This window comes from Scyliorhinus canicula, chromosome 20 (genome assembly GCF_902713615.1).
Source record: "Scyliorhinus canicula chromosome 20, sScyCan1.1, whole genome shotgun sequence".
NCBI classification, from domain to species: Eukaryota; Metazoa; Chordata; class Chondrichthyes; order Carcharhiniformes; family Scyliorhinidae; genus Scyliorhinus; species Scyliorhinus canicula.
In genome coordinates this window covers 73,108,777-73,124,131 of record NC_052165.1, presented here as the reverse complement: position 1 = coordinate 73,124,131, position 15,355 = coordinate 73,108,777, and the positions used below count along the sequence as shown (strand labels likewise).

Here is a 15,355-nt window from a genome sequence, read left to right as displayed (position 1 = left end):
AGCGATACTGTCAGGCAGGAGCTGTGTAAATAAAAGTGGTATTTTCTCCATGTTTGCCTTTGTGCTAAACTCTGTTTGGTTCTTGTAGCCCCTGATAAAAATCCCTCAGAAGTTCAAGGGATGGGGACTGAACCCAACAATCTGGAGATCACCTGGGAGGTACGCAAACTCTCTATTGTGTTGGACTAGTTTGTATGTCTGGATGGTCTCATGTGTGTATGAGTGTGTAGATGTACGAATATGTGTGCACTTATATGTGTGCACATGTGTGTGTGTGCATGCACTTATATTATGTGTGTATGTGTGATTTAATCATTGTTAATACACCAGGTAGGACACAGAACTTGTTCCAGTGACTATTTAATGCACCTTTCCCCTTTATATGATGCACACGTAGATAATTTCTGGTATGCTGAGGTGAAGCAATTTGTCTGGGGGTTTTGAACCAGCTCTATAAAAATTGCTTTAAAAGTTGGGGGATTTATTGGTCAAGTGAGTTAGGTACAGATGATTCACCTCTAGGGCCCTTCAAACCATAGAACATACAGTGCAGAAGGAAGCCATTCGGCCCATTGAGTCTGCACCGACCCACTTAAGCCCTCACTTCCACCCTATCCCCGTAATCCAATAACCCCTCTTAACCTTTTTGGTCACTAAGGGCAATTTTATCATGGCCAATCCACCTAATCTGCACGTTTTTGGACTGTGAGAGGAAACCGGAGCACCCAGAGGAAACCCACGCAGAGACGGGGAGAACGTGCAGACTTGGCACAGACAGTGACACCAGCGGAGAATTGAACCTGGGACCCAGGTGCTGTGAAGCCACAGTAGCCTCCTTCTACACTGTATGTTCTATTATAAAAGTAAGAAGTCTTACAACACCAGGTTGAAGTCCAACAGGTTTGTTTCAAACACTAGCTTTCGGAGCACTGCTCCTTCCTCAGGTGAATGAAGAGGGATGTTCCAGAAACATATATATAGACAAATTCAAAGATGCCAGACAATGCTTAAAATGCGAGCATTTGCAGGTAATTAAGTCTTTACAGATCCAGAGATAGGGGTAACCCCAGGTTAAAGAGGTGTGAATTGTCTCAAGCCAGGACAGTTGGTAGGATTTTGCAAGTCCAGGCCAGATGGTTGGGGATGAATGTAATGCGACATGAATCCCAGGTCCCGGTTGAGGCCACACTCATGTGCGGAACTTGGCTATAAGTTTCTGCTCGGCGATTCTGCGTTGTTGCGTGTCCTGAAGGCCGCCTTGGAGAACGCTTACCCGGAGATCAGAGGCTGAATGCCCTTGACTGCTGAAGTGTTCCCCGACTGGAAGGGAACATTCCTGCCTGTTGATTGTCGCGCGATGCCCGTTCATTCGTTGTTGCAGCGTCTGCATGGTCTCACCAATGTACCATGCTTCGGTAGTTGCACGAGTATGTACCGCGTACCTGGTGGGCGGTGTTCTCTCGTGTAATGGTGGTATCCATGTTGATGATCTGGCACGTCTTGCAGAGATTGCCGTGGCAGAGTTGTGTGGTGTCGTGGTCGCTGTTCTGAAGGCTGGGTAGTTTGCTGCAAAAAATGGTTGGTTGAGGTTGCACGGTTGTTTGAAGGCCAGTAGTGGGGGTGTGGGGATGACCTTGGTAAGATGTTCATCTTCATCGATGACATGTTGAAGGCTGCGAAGAAGATGTAGTTTCTCTGCTCCGGGAAAGTACTGGATGACGAAGGGTACTCTGTCTGTTGTTCCCGTGTTTGTCTTCTGAGGAGGTCGGTGCGGTTTTTTGCTGTGGCGCGTTGGAACTGTCGATCGATGACTCGAGCGCCATATCCGGTTCGTATGATGGCATCTTTCAGCGTCTGTAGATGTCTGTTACTCTCCTCCTTGTCTGAGCAGATCCTGTGTGTACAGATCTGTACATAGGGGATGGCTTCTTTAATGTGTTTAGGGTGAAAGCTGGAGAAGTGGAGCATCGTGAGGTTATCCGTGGGCTTGCGGTAAAGTGAAGTGCTGAGGTGACCGTCCTTGATGGAGACAAGTGTGTCCAAGAATGCAACAGAATTTGGAGAGTAGTCCATGGTGAGTCCATGGTGGGATGGAACTTATTGATGTCATTGTGTAGTCGTTTCAATGATTCTTCGCCATGGGTCCAAAGGACAAAAATGTCATTGATGTATTTGGTGTATAATGTCGGTTGAACGTTGATCCTATCTCTGGATCTGTAAAGACTTAATTACCTGCTAATGCTCACATTCTAAGCATTGTCTGGCATCTTTGAATTTGTCTATATATATGTTTCTGGAACATACCTCTTCATTCACCTGAGGAAGGAGCTGCGCTCCGAAAGCTAGTGTTTGAAACAAACCTGTTGAACTTTAACCTGGTGTTCTGAGACTTCTTACCCCAGTCCAACGCTGGCATCTCCACATCATGGCTACGATCTATTATAAAATAAGATGTTAATATATGGCAGATATTGTGATTCTCAACATCAAAGTCACTATTTCTGTGTACTGCATGCAATAGAGAGCTATCCTGAAATGCTGAACTTTGAACTCTGCTAAATTTATATCTTCCTTGTGCAATTTACTGAGGAAACGCTAAGCTTAGCTTATCATTTGCCCAAAGTTAAATACCCTTTCTTTCTGCTGCCCACCCTTGCCTTCATTGTTGAGGTTCTTACCTAATCTTTTGACGAATGAATCTTAAAGGATATAATTCCACTGGTCTGGTCTGTATGACTTACATATGGCAGTGCGGTACACATAACGCCAGGGGGTGCACGTAACGGTAGGCAATGCGGTGCACATAATGGCAGACAGTGCGGTGCAGTGCCCTCTACCTTGAGGGTTTGTAGGGGATCAAAATGAATTCAGTAGATCGCTCTGACTCCCTGATTAACGTGTTATAGCTACCTACCTTTTGTACAAGGTGATTTTCACTCCATTAGAAATGGGTCTCGTCGTAGCTTGCAGGCCAAGTTTGATTTATTGACCACCAGAAAGGCGGAGACACAGTGGAGGAAGGCGCAGGGAGCGGTCTATGATTATGGAGAGAAGGCGAGCAGGATGCTGGCGCACCAGCTGCGTAAGCGGGACGTGGCTAGAGAGATTGGTGGAGTGAAGGATAGAGATGGGAATGTGGTGCGGCAGAGGTCAATGAGGTCTTTAGGGACTTCTATAGGGAACTGTACCAGTCGGAGCCGCCGGCGGTGGGAGGGGGAATGGAGAATTTTTTGGACAGGCTCCGATTTGCAAGGGTGCAGGAGGAGCAGCTGGAGGGACTGGGGGCGCCGATCGAGTTGGAGGAGCTGGTCAGTGGGATTGGCCACATGCAGTCGGGGAAGGGGCCGGGACCGGATGGGTTCCCGGTTGAATTTTATTAGAAATATGCGGACCTGCTGGGCCCCCTGTTGGACAGGACCTTTAACGAGGCATGGGAGGGGGGTGTTCTGCCCCCGACGATGTCACGGGCACTAACCTCCCTGATCCTGAAGCGTGATAAGGACCCCTTGCAGTGCGGATCATACAGGCCGATTTCACTGCTGAATGTAGACGCCAAGTTGCTGGCGAAGATCTTGGCCACTAGAATAGAGGACTGTGTGCCGGGGTGATACATGAAGATCAGACGGGTTTTGTGAAGGGGAGGCAGCTGAACACTAACGTGCGAAGGCTGCTAAATGTGATAATGATGCCGGCAGCAGAAGGCGAGGCGGAGATTGTGGTGGCATTGGATGCAGAGAAGGCCTTTGACAGGGTTGAGTGGGGGTACTTGTGGGAGGTGTTGGAAAGGTTCGGGTTTGGGGTAGGGTTTATTAAATGGGTGAGGTTGCTGTACGAGTGTAGTGACAAATGGGAGGAGGTCCGACTACTTCAGGCTCCACCATGGGACGAGGCAGGGGTGCCCCCTGTCTTCCTTGCTTTTTGCGCTGGCAATAGAGCCTCTTGCCATGGCTCTCAGGGAGTCGAGGAGGTGGAGGGGTTTGGTGCGAGGGGGGGAGGAGCACCGAGTGTCGCTGTATGTGGCCGACTTGCTGCTGTATGTAGTTGACCCGGTGGGGGGAATGCCGGAGGTGATGGAGATTCTTGCTGAGTTCGGGAGTTTCTCGGGATATAAATTGAACCTCGGCAAGAGTGAGCTGTTTGTCGTGCACCCGGGAGATCAGGAGGAGGGGATTGGTAGGCTCCCGCTAAAGAGGGCAGTGAGGAGTTTTAGGTACCTGGGAGTTCAGGTGGCTAGGAGCTGGGGAACTCTGCACAAGCTCAATTTTACTAGGTTGGTGGAGCAGATGGAGGAGGAATTTAAAAGGTGGGACATGCTGCCGTTGTCATTGGCGGGTAGAGTACAGTCCGTTAAAATGACGGTGCTCCCGAGGTTTTTGTTTTTGTTTCAGTGCCTCCCCATTTTCGTTCCGAGGGCCTTTTTTAGAAGGGTGAACAGCAGCATTCTGGGATTTGTTTGGGCGCATGGGACTCCGAGAGTAAGGAGGGTCTTTTTGGAGCGGGGCAGGGATAGAAGGGGGCTGGCACTGCCCAACCTCTCTGGGTACTATTTGGTGGCTAATGTCTCGATGGTACGCAAGTGGGTAATGGAGGGGGAGGGGGCAGCATGGAAAAGGATGGAGATGGCGTTCTGCGGAGGCACGAGCCTGAAGGCACTGGTAACGGCTCCGTTGCCGCTCCCTCCAACGAGGTACACCGCGAGCCCGGTGGTGGCGGCCACCCTCACAATTTGGGGGCAGTGGAGGTGACACAGAGGGGAAGTGGGGGGCTCGGTGGAGGCCCTGCTGCGGGGGAACCACCGGTTTGTCCCAGGGAACATGGATGGCGGGTTCCTGGGGTGGCACAGGGCGGGCATTAGGAAGTTGCGAGACCTGTTCATTGACGGGAGGTTCGCGAGCCTTGGTGAACTGGAGGAGAAGTTTGAGCTTCCCCCGGGGAATATGTTCAGGTACCTTCAGGTCAAGGCGTTTGCTAGACGACAGGTGGAGGGGTTCCCTTTGTTGCCCCCGCGGGGGGTAAGGGATAGGGTGCTTTCGGGGGTGTGGGGTGGGGATGGGAAGGTGTTTGACATCTATCAGGTAATGCAGGAGGTAGGGGAGGCGTCGGTAGAGGAGCTGAAGGCTAAGTGGGAGGTGGAGCTGGGGGAGCAGATTGAGGAGGGGACATGGGCGGACGCCCTGGAGAGGGTGAACTCCTCCTCTTCATGTGCGAGGCTTAGTCTCATCCAGTTCAAGGTGCTGCACCGGGCCCACATGTCCGGATCCAGGATGAGTAGGTTCTTTGGGGGCGAACAGGTGCGTCAGGTGTTCGGGGAGTCCAGCGAACCATGCCCATATGTTCTGGGCATGCCCGGCACTGGAGGAGCTCTGGAAGGGGGTAGCGAGGACGGTGTCGAGGGTGGTGGGATCCAGGGTCAAGCCAGGTTGGGGACTCGCGATATTTGGGGTTGGGGTGGAGCCGGGAGTGCAGGAGGCGAAAGAGGCCGATGTCTTGGCCTTTGCGTCCCTAGTAGCCCGGCGGAGGATCTTGCTGCAGTGGAAAGATGCGAGACCTCCGAGTGTGGAGACCTGGATTAATGACATGGCGGGATTCATTAAGTTGGAAAGGGTCAAGTTCGCCCTGAGGGGGTCGGTACAAGGGTTCTTTAGGAGGTGGCAGTCTTTCCTCGACTTTCTGGCTCAACGATAAGGTACTAGGTCAGCAGCAGCAGCAACCCAGGGGGGAGGGGGGGAAAGTGGGGGTGTTTAGGGGGATAGTGTTTAAGTTAATTTGCTTATTGTTAATTTATTCTGTTGTTTATTGGGGTTGGGGGGTGGGGGGTTTGTTATATGCGTTGTTACGGGTGCCGGTGGGTGTTTATTATTATTATTATTGTTATTATTATTGTATTTTGTTGAGATATATTTTTCAAAAAATTTCAATAAAAATTATTTTTAAAAAAAGAAATGGGTCTCATTTGAAGGAAGTTGGTGAATTAAGATTGATCGTATGATCCAGGTCTCCTGTTGCCTAGGGCAAGAATTACCCCATGACATCAAACTTAGCTCTGGCATTCCCTAACTGGATGTTTGCTGTTGTTTTTTTTAAGCCTTTGAAAGGTGTCCAATCCAATGGGCCTGGTCTGACTTACAAAGTTAGCTGGAGACAGAAGGTGGGTGACGATGAGTGGACCTCGGTGATGGTCGCCAATGTTTCAAAATATATCGTCTCAGGCACGCCGGAGTTCACTGCATACGAGTTGAAAGTGCAGGCGTTTAATAGCCTTGGAGCTGCCTCAGAGCCTGAAGTTGTAACTGGGTACTCTGGCGAGGATTGTAAGTAACTATGGTCTTCATTCGGATTCAAGTCTGATTGTTTGAGCGTTTAATTTTAATGACAAGTTATTCTCAGCAATCCTTTGGATGACTGGAGTGGGGGGGGCCTGACTGCAGATATCACAAATTCACAGCTCAAAATGGTGTTCTAACTGGTGAGAGCATACAAGTTCAGAAGAACACAAGAGACAGGAGCAGCCCATCAGTGATACTCCACCTTTCAATACGATCTCGGCTGATTTTTGGCTTCAACTCCACCTTCCCGCCCACTTCCCATAAGACCATAAGACATAGGAGCGGAAGTAAGGCCATTCGGCCCATCGAGTCCACTCCACCATTCAATCATGGTTGATTTCAACTCCATTTACCCGCGCTCTCCCCATAGCCCTTAATTCCTCGAGAAATCAAGAATTTATCAATTTCTGTCTTAAAGACACTCAATGTCCCGGCCTCCACCGCCCTCCACCATATCCCTCGAGTCCCCAAAGAAACTACAAATCTGTCTACCCATGCCTTAAATATATTCAACAATGGGACATCCATAACTCGAACTTCAAGAACCTTGTGGGCGGAGGCTGTGACCAGTGTCGTTATACAGAGAAAGCAGCTGGCTGGATTATCAGTTCATGTTGAGGTGTCTGCTTTTGGCAGAGCCAATAATTCTGTCACTAAAGTTTCTCTCAGTGTCCTCTGGCACTGGAGGGAGACATCTGAAGGGTGTCCTACTCCCAAGCTCTGTCCCCCTCGACAGAGATAGGGGATGCACTGGTAGTAATCTTTCTTAAATTCTGGAAAAGTCCCAGAGGGTTGGAAAACTGCCAATGAACCTTTGTTCAAAACAGGAGAGAGACCAAAAAAACAAGTAACTATCGGCCAGGGAAAATGTTAGAGTCCATCAGAGGCTACAAATCCTGAAGCGGGTAACTCACCACCTGACTCCCCAAAGCCTGTCCGCCATTTACAAGACACAAGTCAGGAGTGTGATGGAGTCCTCCCCACTTTCCTGGATGAGTGCAGCTCCAACAACACTCAAGAAGCTCAGCACCATCCAGAACAGAGCAGCCTGCTTGATTGATACCCCTTCCACTAACATTCAGAGAGAAATCAGTCCAAACAAAGGCAGTAAATTTGACACCGCCAACCCTATTTCTTTACAGTCAGTACGGAAGGGACATTTTTTTAGCCTGTTCTACCTTTAACTTTTTACAATCATAGGAATGTTATGTTTTAATTTATGTGACCAATTATTTCCCGATATATCATAAAATTGTGAATTGCCCGGACATACAGGATGGGCCGAAGGGCCTTTTGTGTGCTGTCGACCTCTATGATGTATGACTCTAAAATCATAGAATCAAAGAAAGAGACCACTTGGCCCATCATGTCTGCACCAAGCAAAAAATTGCCCACCCAGCCTAATCTCACTTTCCCAGCATTTTGTTTGTAGTCCCGCAGGTTACTGCACCTGAGGTGCATATCCAGACACTGTTTAAATGAGGTGAGCGTTTCGATCTTTACTTCCCTTTCAGACGGTGAGTTCCAGATCCCCACAACCCTCCGGGTGAAAAATGTTTTCCTCACCTCCCCTCTAACCTTTTCACCAGTCACTTTAAATCGATGCCCCCCCTCGTCTCTGACCTCTCTGCTAACGTTAACAGGCTCTTCCCATCCACTCTATCCAGGCCCCTCACACTTTTGTACATCTCAATCTAATCTCCCCTCAGTCCTCCTGTGCTCCAAGGAGAACAACCCCAGCCTTTCCAATCTTTCCTCATAGCTCCATTTTCCCAGGCTAAACAATGTCCTTGTAAACATCCTCTGTATCCTCTCTGATGCAATTACATCCTTGCTGTAATGAGGTGATCAGAACAGCACACAATGCCCAAGTTGTGACTTGGATATTTTATATATTTACAGCATAACCTCGCTGCCCTCATCATCTTATTGTGGCGTTCCCCTTGCTCAGGCAGCAGTGAAGAGGGAGGGTTAGACGCACTGCCTTGTTCTGTTCTCAAGTAGGGAACAATGATCACAGGAGAGAATCAACAGGAAGAGAAACCAAAATGTGTTCTTGTTGGGTTAAAGTGTATTTGATTTAATTCAAATCCGTGTGGAGAAAATGTTAGTTATTGAAAAGTAATTTGACTGTTTCATTTCCAGTGCCAATGTTGGCTCCTAGCAACGTGCGGGTCCATGTTGTCAATAGCACGCTGGCAAAGGTGCATTGGGATCAAGTTCCACGGAAGAGTATCCGCGGATTCCCCAAGGGATATAAAGTAAGTGGATGGAACTGCCCAGTAATATTCCTGCACCCCATTACAGGTTAGCAGCCCCTCCAATGGCGAGAAAATCCCAGCAGCTCGCTTTGATCGGGAAAGGCATTCGGCTCGATCCCAGCTATGTGCTCACGTTGGTTGCTCTGACGGGCAGAGGCGCAAATGCAGCGCTCCATGCTAGCAAGCTGGGTTCGGCAAGAGGAAATCAGCCAGGGTTGCTCGTGCCTGACTGAAAAGCAGGAGAAAGCAGGAAGCACCCAGCATCTGCGGTGAAAGAAATAAACATTTGGCTCAATGAAAATTGAAAGGTGTCAGGAATGATTACCTTCTAAGCAAGTGGGCGGGGCGGGGGAAGAAAACACAAGGAATAAGATGAGGGACGGGGGAGGTTAGATGACCAATGTGATGAGAGTGTATGTGAGGCAAGAGGAGGTGATAATGAGGTAAATGTTAAAAGAGGGATCCAGAGGCAAGCGGAAATTCAGAGTAGCAGAGTGAGCGGAAAATCAAATGAAAAGAAGAGGCTCTTGTGACCCAGAAATGTGACGGATCTTCCTTACCGCCCCCATTGTCTTTTGGCCCCTGGTGGAAGTGCATCACTGGTGGATGGAGCCAGGCTGAGGCCTGCACACTGCTTGGGCCCATGCTCAAGTGACTACTCGGGAGAGGTAAGCGTAACCTGCGATCCACAACCAGCAAGCAGTCGATGCCGTCAGGAGGGAGGGAGAAAATGGGTGGAAAATAAAAGGATTCCTCGTCAGTTTGCATGTTCAATTTGTCATTCCTATGTTAGCACTGACCTGAAGTTACTGTGAAAAGCCCCTAGTCGCCACATTCCGGCGCCTGTTCGAGGAGGCTGGTACGGGAATCGAACCTTGCTGCTGGTCTGCTTTAAAAGCCAGCGATTTAGCCCAGTGAGCTAAACCAGCCCCTGTCCCACCTGTCGGACGCACACACGCAGCCAACCCCGAAGCGGATGTGAAACATGTCGGCGGCGGTCAGCCTGGGCGAGCGATTTAACGCTGGGTGGCCACTTAACCGGTCACCCCCAGAATCTCGATGTGTGAAAGGCTGAGCGCTCCCGGGGAGGGCGGGAAGAGGGCTGTTGCCAAGAACAGGGAAAGTGGGGGCTGACGTTCCTAATGTGCTCCCTCAGGGTGACGGCCTCTGTGCAGCTGCCTGAGGGAGCGGCTGACCCGTAAAAATTAACGTTGATGTTAAAACAATGTCACGGGTATCTGGGCAACACAGTCACACACAGACCTCATCCCCAGACACGTTTGTTAATTTTATTTGAGCCCTGATCTTTCATCCCATCCTGGACCCAAGTGAAGGCCGCCTGGCCTGCCCGCCAACCATAAAAGCAGACTAGCCACATAAGACTACGTTCAAGTGACCTATCAATGGGATAAATTATCGGCAGGCGCGCTTCCAACTCTCGTGAACACTCGTCCACCAAAATACTGCATGAGTGCACGGCAATGTTGGCATTCACGTTTAACGCCTTCGCGCACGATTACATCCACTTCCGGGCCAGGCGTGCACCTGACCAAGCAATGTAAAATTCTGACCAGTAAACTGAGGTCCCATCTGCCCTTTTAGGCGGATTATAGGCTTGTGGCAATTTTCGGACAGAGCAGCAAGTTCTGCCAGCGTCCTGAACAACGCTCCTCCTTCATTTTTAAAAACAATATTTGACTGAAGCATTTCCATATATACATCAAGCACAACCATAAAAAAGCAAGCAAATAGGAATGCAAATCATCAAAACAAATAAATACCTAATATGCCTCCCGCTCCCCAACTCGCCTCCCTCCTTTTTTTAATCTCCCCCACTGTTGACATCTTAACTGTTTTCGAACAAGTCGATGAATGACTGCCGTCTCCGGGCAAACCCCTCCACAGACCCTCTGAAGGCGAACTTTATGTTCTCCAGCTTGATTAACTCTGCCAAGCCGCTCACCCAAACTCCTGGTTTTGTCAGTCCTGAGTCCCGCCACTCCAATAAGATACATCTCTGGGCTACCCGCGAGCCAAAGGCCATGACATCGGCTTCTCTCGCCCCCTGGACTCCCGGGTCTTCCGACACTCCAAAGATCGCCACTTCTGGACTCGGGACCATGTTCACCCTCAATACCTCCGACATAACGTCAGTGAAATTCTGCCAGAATCCCTCAGATTTCGGACAGGCCCAAAGCATGGACATGATTCGCGGGCACACCTGTGCACCCCCCACACATATCCTCCGCCTCTTCAAAGAAACCTGCTCATCTTGGCCACAGTCATGTGTGCCCTGTCTACCACTTTGAACTGAATAAGGCTAAGCCTAGCAGATGAAGAGGATGCGTTCACTGTCCTTGAAACCTCCTCCCATAACCCAGCCCTCACCTACCCTTGTGTTTGACACCAGCTTGTCCTGTAGCTCGAGGGTTGGCAGGTGGGGAAAGGTCAGCAACTGCTTCCTACCAAAATCGCTCACCTGAAAATACAGGAACCCATTCCCGCTGGGCAGCTCAAATTCATCCACCAACCCCTCTAAGCTGCCCCCAACGAAGAGATCCCCAAACTGCTCAATCAACACTCCTCCTTTAGTTAACACCACACAGAGTATATTAACTGGTCATTTTATTTTTGACACCAAGCTGTGCATATAATGGCAGCCGCACAAAAGCAGTGACCACACTTTGAAAGTGACTAATAGGTTGCGAGGTGCTTTCGGAACCCTTGAGGATATGAATGGCATGACATAAATGGGAGTTCTTCCTCTCTGTTCTGTACTTACCATGCGCAGGTCTACTACTGGAAGCAGGGAAGCTTGATCAAACGGGTCAAGGGCCACACGGATGTCAAGTTTCTCAGCTTTCCTGCGGACAAGAACCACGGCATGTTGCCAGGATTGGAACCTTTCAGTGTTTATAAACTGAATGTTCGAGTGCTGAATGGGAAAGGAGAAGGTCCCGCCAGCGATGATATGGTGCTGAAAACTCCTGAAGGAGGTAGAGAATCCAATTGCATTACCAAGTTGATTGAAGCTACTGCTCTATATACATCTGACCATCTGGTACAGGCGTATCCTTAGGTTGTCCATTCAGCTCTGGAACCTGAGTTTAAATTCTGCCCTAAGCAGACAGAATTATGGACTTCTAACTGTAAGGGGTTTGGGAGGCCTTGTCCCAATTTCAGATGGGCATAGATTTGCAGCAATAATCTGCCTCATTATTTTCAACTTGCTGCCGTGATATGGGCATCGGTGACAATGTTGGCACTGTCACTCTTCCTCATTTTTCTCTCAGAAGGTAGTGTTGGGATTTTTTGCCCGAACAGATGTAGCACATGTGCAGATGCTGCTCCCATGATGAGTGAGATAGCGACACTGAAAGCATAGTGACACATGTCCATAGTGAGATGGCACATGGCTTGGAAGGCCACCCGGTGGTGACGGGCATCACTATCTCAGTGCTAACCGGACAGCAGAATTGTAAACGCTGTGCATTAAGGCTGATGGTAAGGTAAAGGAATGTTGCAGATCGGTAAGATTTGGGTTTCGCTCTGCAAGTTCTCCATATTACAAATAGGTCAACTTGAGCCACTCACCCTCACAGTTCCCTCCTTTAACCTCCGCGCCTCCCCCCCTCCCTGTCGAGAATTATCCAGCACCTTGCTCAGCAAACCGCATAATATTAACAAGGTTGAAATTCACCGGATAACATGGGCACCAACAGTTTGGGCACAAAACTGTCTCGGCAACAGAAACCGGAAAGTTGTGTTGAGCATTTGTTCTTCACATGGAGCAAGATAGGCAGTGACCTTCGACAGAGTTCAGTGGGAGTACCCTGTCCATCTATGAGATACACCAATGACTTGAATTTGGAATTATTCCTGTGACTTGACACTTAAAAGTAAAGTAAACAGCACTGTGTGAACGCAAGATATAATAGATTTCAATGGGCAGAGGCATTGTGATGGAATGGGCCTGCATATGGCAGAGATGGGTTCAAATGTGAGGTGGCATATTTTGGTGGGACGGACAAGGAGAGAAAATACAAGCTAAATGGTGCAATGTTAAATGGGTTGTAAGAACATGAACACCTTGTGCACAACAAAAACAGAAAATACTGGATAATCTCAGCAGGACTGACAGCATCTGTGGAGGGAGAAGGCAGCTAACGTGTCAAGTCTGGATGACTCTCTGTCAAAGCTGACAAACCTTAGGTATGTTTGTGTACAACTGAGTGGCACGGTGGCACAGTGGTTAGCACTGCTGCATCATAGCGCCAGGGAAACGGGTTCAATTCTGGCCTTGGGTGACTATGCAGAGTCAGCACGTTCTCCTCGTGTCTGCGTGGGTCTCGTCCAGGTGCTCCGGTTTCCCCCCCCACTGTCCAAAGATATGCAGGTTGTTAGGTGGATTGGCTACGCTAAATTACCCCTTAAAAAAATAGTGAGGTGAGGTTACAGCGATAGGAGGAGGGAGTGGGCCTGACTAGGATGCTCTTTCAGAGGGTCAGTGCAGATTCAATGGGCAGAATGGCCTCCTTCTGCACTGTAGGGATTCTATGATTCTAACTCTTTGACGATGGCAGGAACAGATTAACGGAGCAGTTAATAACGTATATGGGATCCTTATCTTTGCAAATAGAAGCATCAAATAAAAAAGCCAGGAGGTCATGCAGAACCTATAGAAGAAGGTAAATGAACCAGCGGTGCAGTGAAGAAAAATATTTTTACACAGTAGGTGGTTAGAATTTGAAATGAACTGCCTGATGGAGTGTTAGAAACAGATTCATTCATAGTTTTCAAAAGGGAGATGGCTACATGGGAAAACAAGCTATGGGATATCAGGAAAGAATCATAGAATTCATAGAATTTACAGTGCAGAAGGAGGCCATTCAGCCCATCGAGTCTGCACCGGCTCTTGGAAAGAGCACCCTACCCAAGATCAACACCTCCACCCTATCCCCATAACCCAGTAACCTGACCGAACACAAAGGGCAATTTTGGACAATAAGGGCAATTTATCATGGCCAATCGACCTAACCTGCACATCTTTGGACTGTGGGAGGAAACCGGAGCACCCGGAGGAAACCCACGCACACACGGGGAGGATGTGCAGACTCCGCACAGACAGTGACCCAAGCTGGAATCGAACCTGGGACCCTGGTGCTGTGAAACAATTGTGCTATCCACAATGCTACCGTGCTGGAGGAGTGGATTTAATTGATCTGTTTTTCGAAAGACCCAGTTTCTATTCGACGGGCTGAACGGTCACCTTCTGAGCGTGCAATGTGCTGATGCTGTTTTCCTCGACAGAGTGATGATTTATCAGCCTGCCCCCTGCTGGCCAGCTGAAGGTTAGCTGCCTAGGAGCTGGCAGGCTGTGAAGACGCTGACTGCCACAAGAGTGAAACTCAAAGCAGCTCAGGATGATGTATCTATTTTACCTCATCTACGTCTTAAATAAAAGACCTCTTATGTTTAAACAATGCCCCTGGGTTTCAATCCCACCCCTCCCGAAGAAGAAATATCCGCCTGGTGTCCATCCTATCAAGTCTGCTCAGGATCTTTCAATAAGATCACCTCTCATTCTTCTAAACTCCCAACCGGTACAGGTCCAACCTGCACAACCTTTCCTCATAAGACAATTCCGTCATCCCAGGAATCCGCCTGGTGAACCTTCTCTGAATTCCTCCCAATTCAGTATATCCCTCCTTAAGTAAAGATTCCAAAACTGTACACAGTATTCTAACTGTAGTCTCACTAATGCTCTACAGTTGTGGCAAAACTTCCCTACTTTTGTACTCCATCCCCCTAGCAATCTAAGTTAACATTTCTATTTGCCTTCTGAATGAAATGAATGAAAATGAAAATCGCTTATTGTCACGAGTAGGCTTCAATGAAGTTACTGTGAAAAGCCCCTAGTCGCCACATTCCGGCGCCTGTCCGGGGAGGCTGGTACGGGAATCGAAGCGTGCTGCTGGCCTGCTTGGTCTGCTTCAAAAGACAGCGATTTAGCCGAGTGAGCTAAACCAGCCCCTTTCTTCTTAGTGACTTGCTGTATCTGCATGCAATTGTTTTCTCATTCATGTACAAGAATACCGAAATCCCTTTGTACCACAGCAGTCTGCAATCTCTCTCCGCCTAAATAAGATTCTACTTTTCTATTCTTCCTGCTAAAGTGGACAAGTTCACATTTCCCCATATTATACTCTATTTGCCAAAGTTTTCCCACTCCCTTAACCTTTCTATATGCCTTTGCCGGCTCTTTGTACCCTCCTCACAACTTGCTCTTCTACCGAACTGTGCAACATCAGCAAATTTGGTTGCAAGGCAGTCGGTGCCTTCATCCAATTCAATAAAGTAGTTTGTAAATATTTGATGTCTGATCCTTTTGGCACTTCACTAAGTTTGCGAACCATTTATCTTGATTCTCTGTTTCATGTTTGTTAACCAATCCTCTATCCACGTTAATATATCACCACCATCTTGTGTAGTACCAGTTTATGCGCTGCATTATTAAATATCTTTTGGAAACATAAATACACAACATCTACTGGTTCCTCTTTATCAGTTTGTTACATTCTCAAAGAACTCTAAATGAACTTGTCAAACACTTGTCCCTTTTCACAAAGCCATGGTGACTCTGTTTGACTGTATTGTTTTTCTAAATATCTTGCTGCTAACTCCTAATTCTAGGTTTCTCGCATTTATTTTTTTGTTGACAGCTGTTGGACTAACTGACCTATAGTTTTATGATTTCTGTCTCTCTCC

General features: G+C 48.4%; 1 protein-coding gene across 36 annotated transcripts in view; it reads left to right on the top strand.

Moving 5' to 3' along the window:
- Positions 1-15,355, top strand: part of nrcama (neuronal cell adhesion molecule a) — a 478,378-nt gene that overhangs the window by 410,264 nt on the left and 52,759 nt on the right. For all 36 annotated transcript variants that reach the window (XM_038780573.1, XM_038780570.1, XM_038780576.1 and 33 more), the window contains 4 exons: positions 89-159; positions 6,086-6,311; positions 8,472-8,587; positions 11,379-11,583. In XM_038780573.1, the coding sequence (XP_038636501.1) occupies positions 89-159; positions 6,086-6,311; positions 8,472-8,587; positions 11,379-11,583 (618 nt within the window). The remainder of the gene's footprint in view (positions 1-88; positions 160-6,085; positions 6,312-8,471; positions 8,588-11,378; positions 11,584-15,355) is intronic.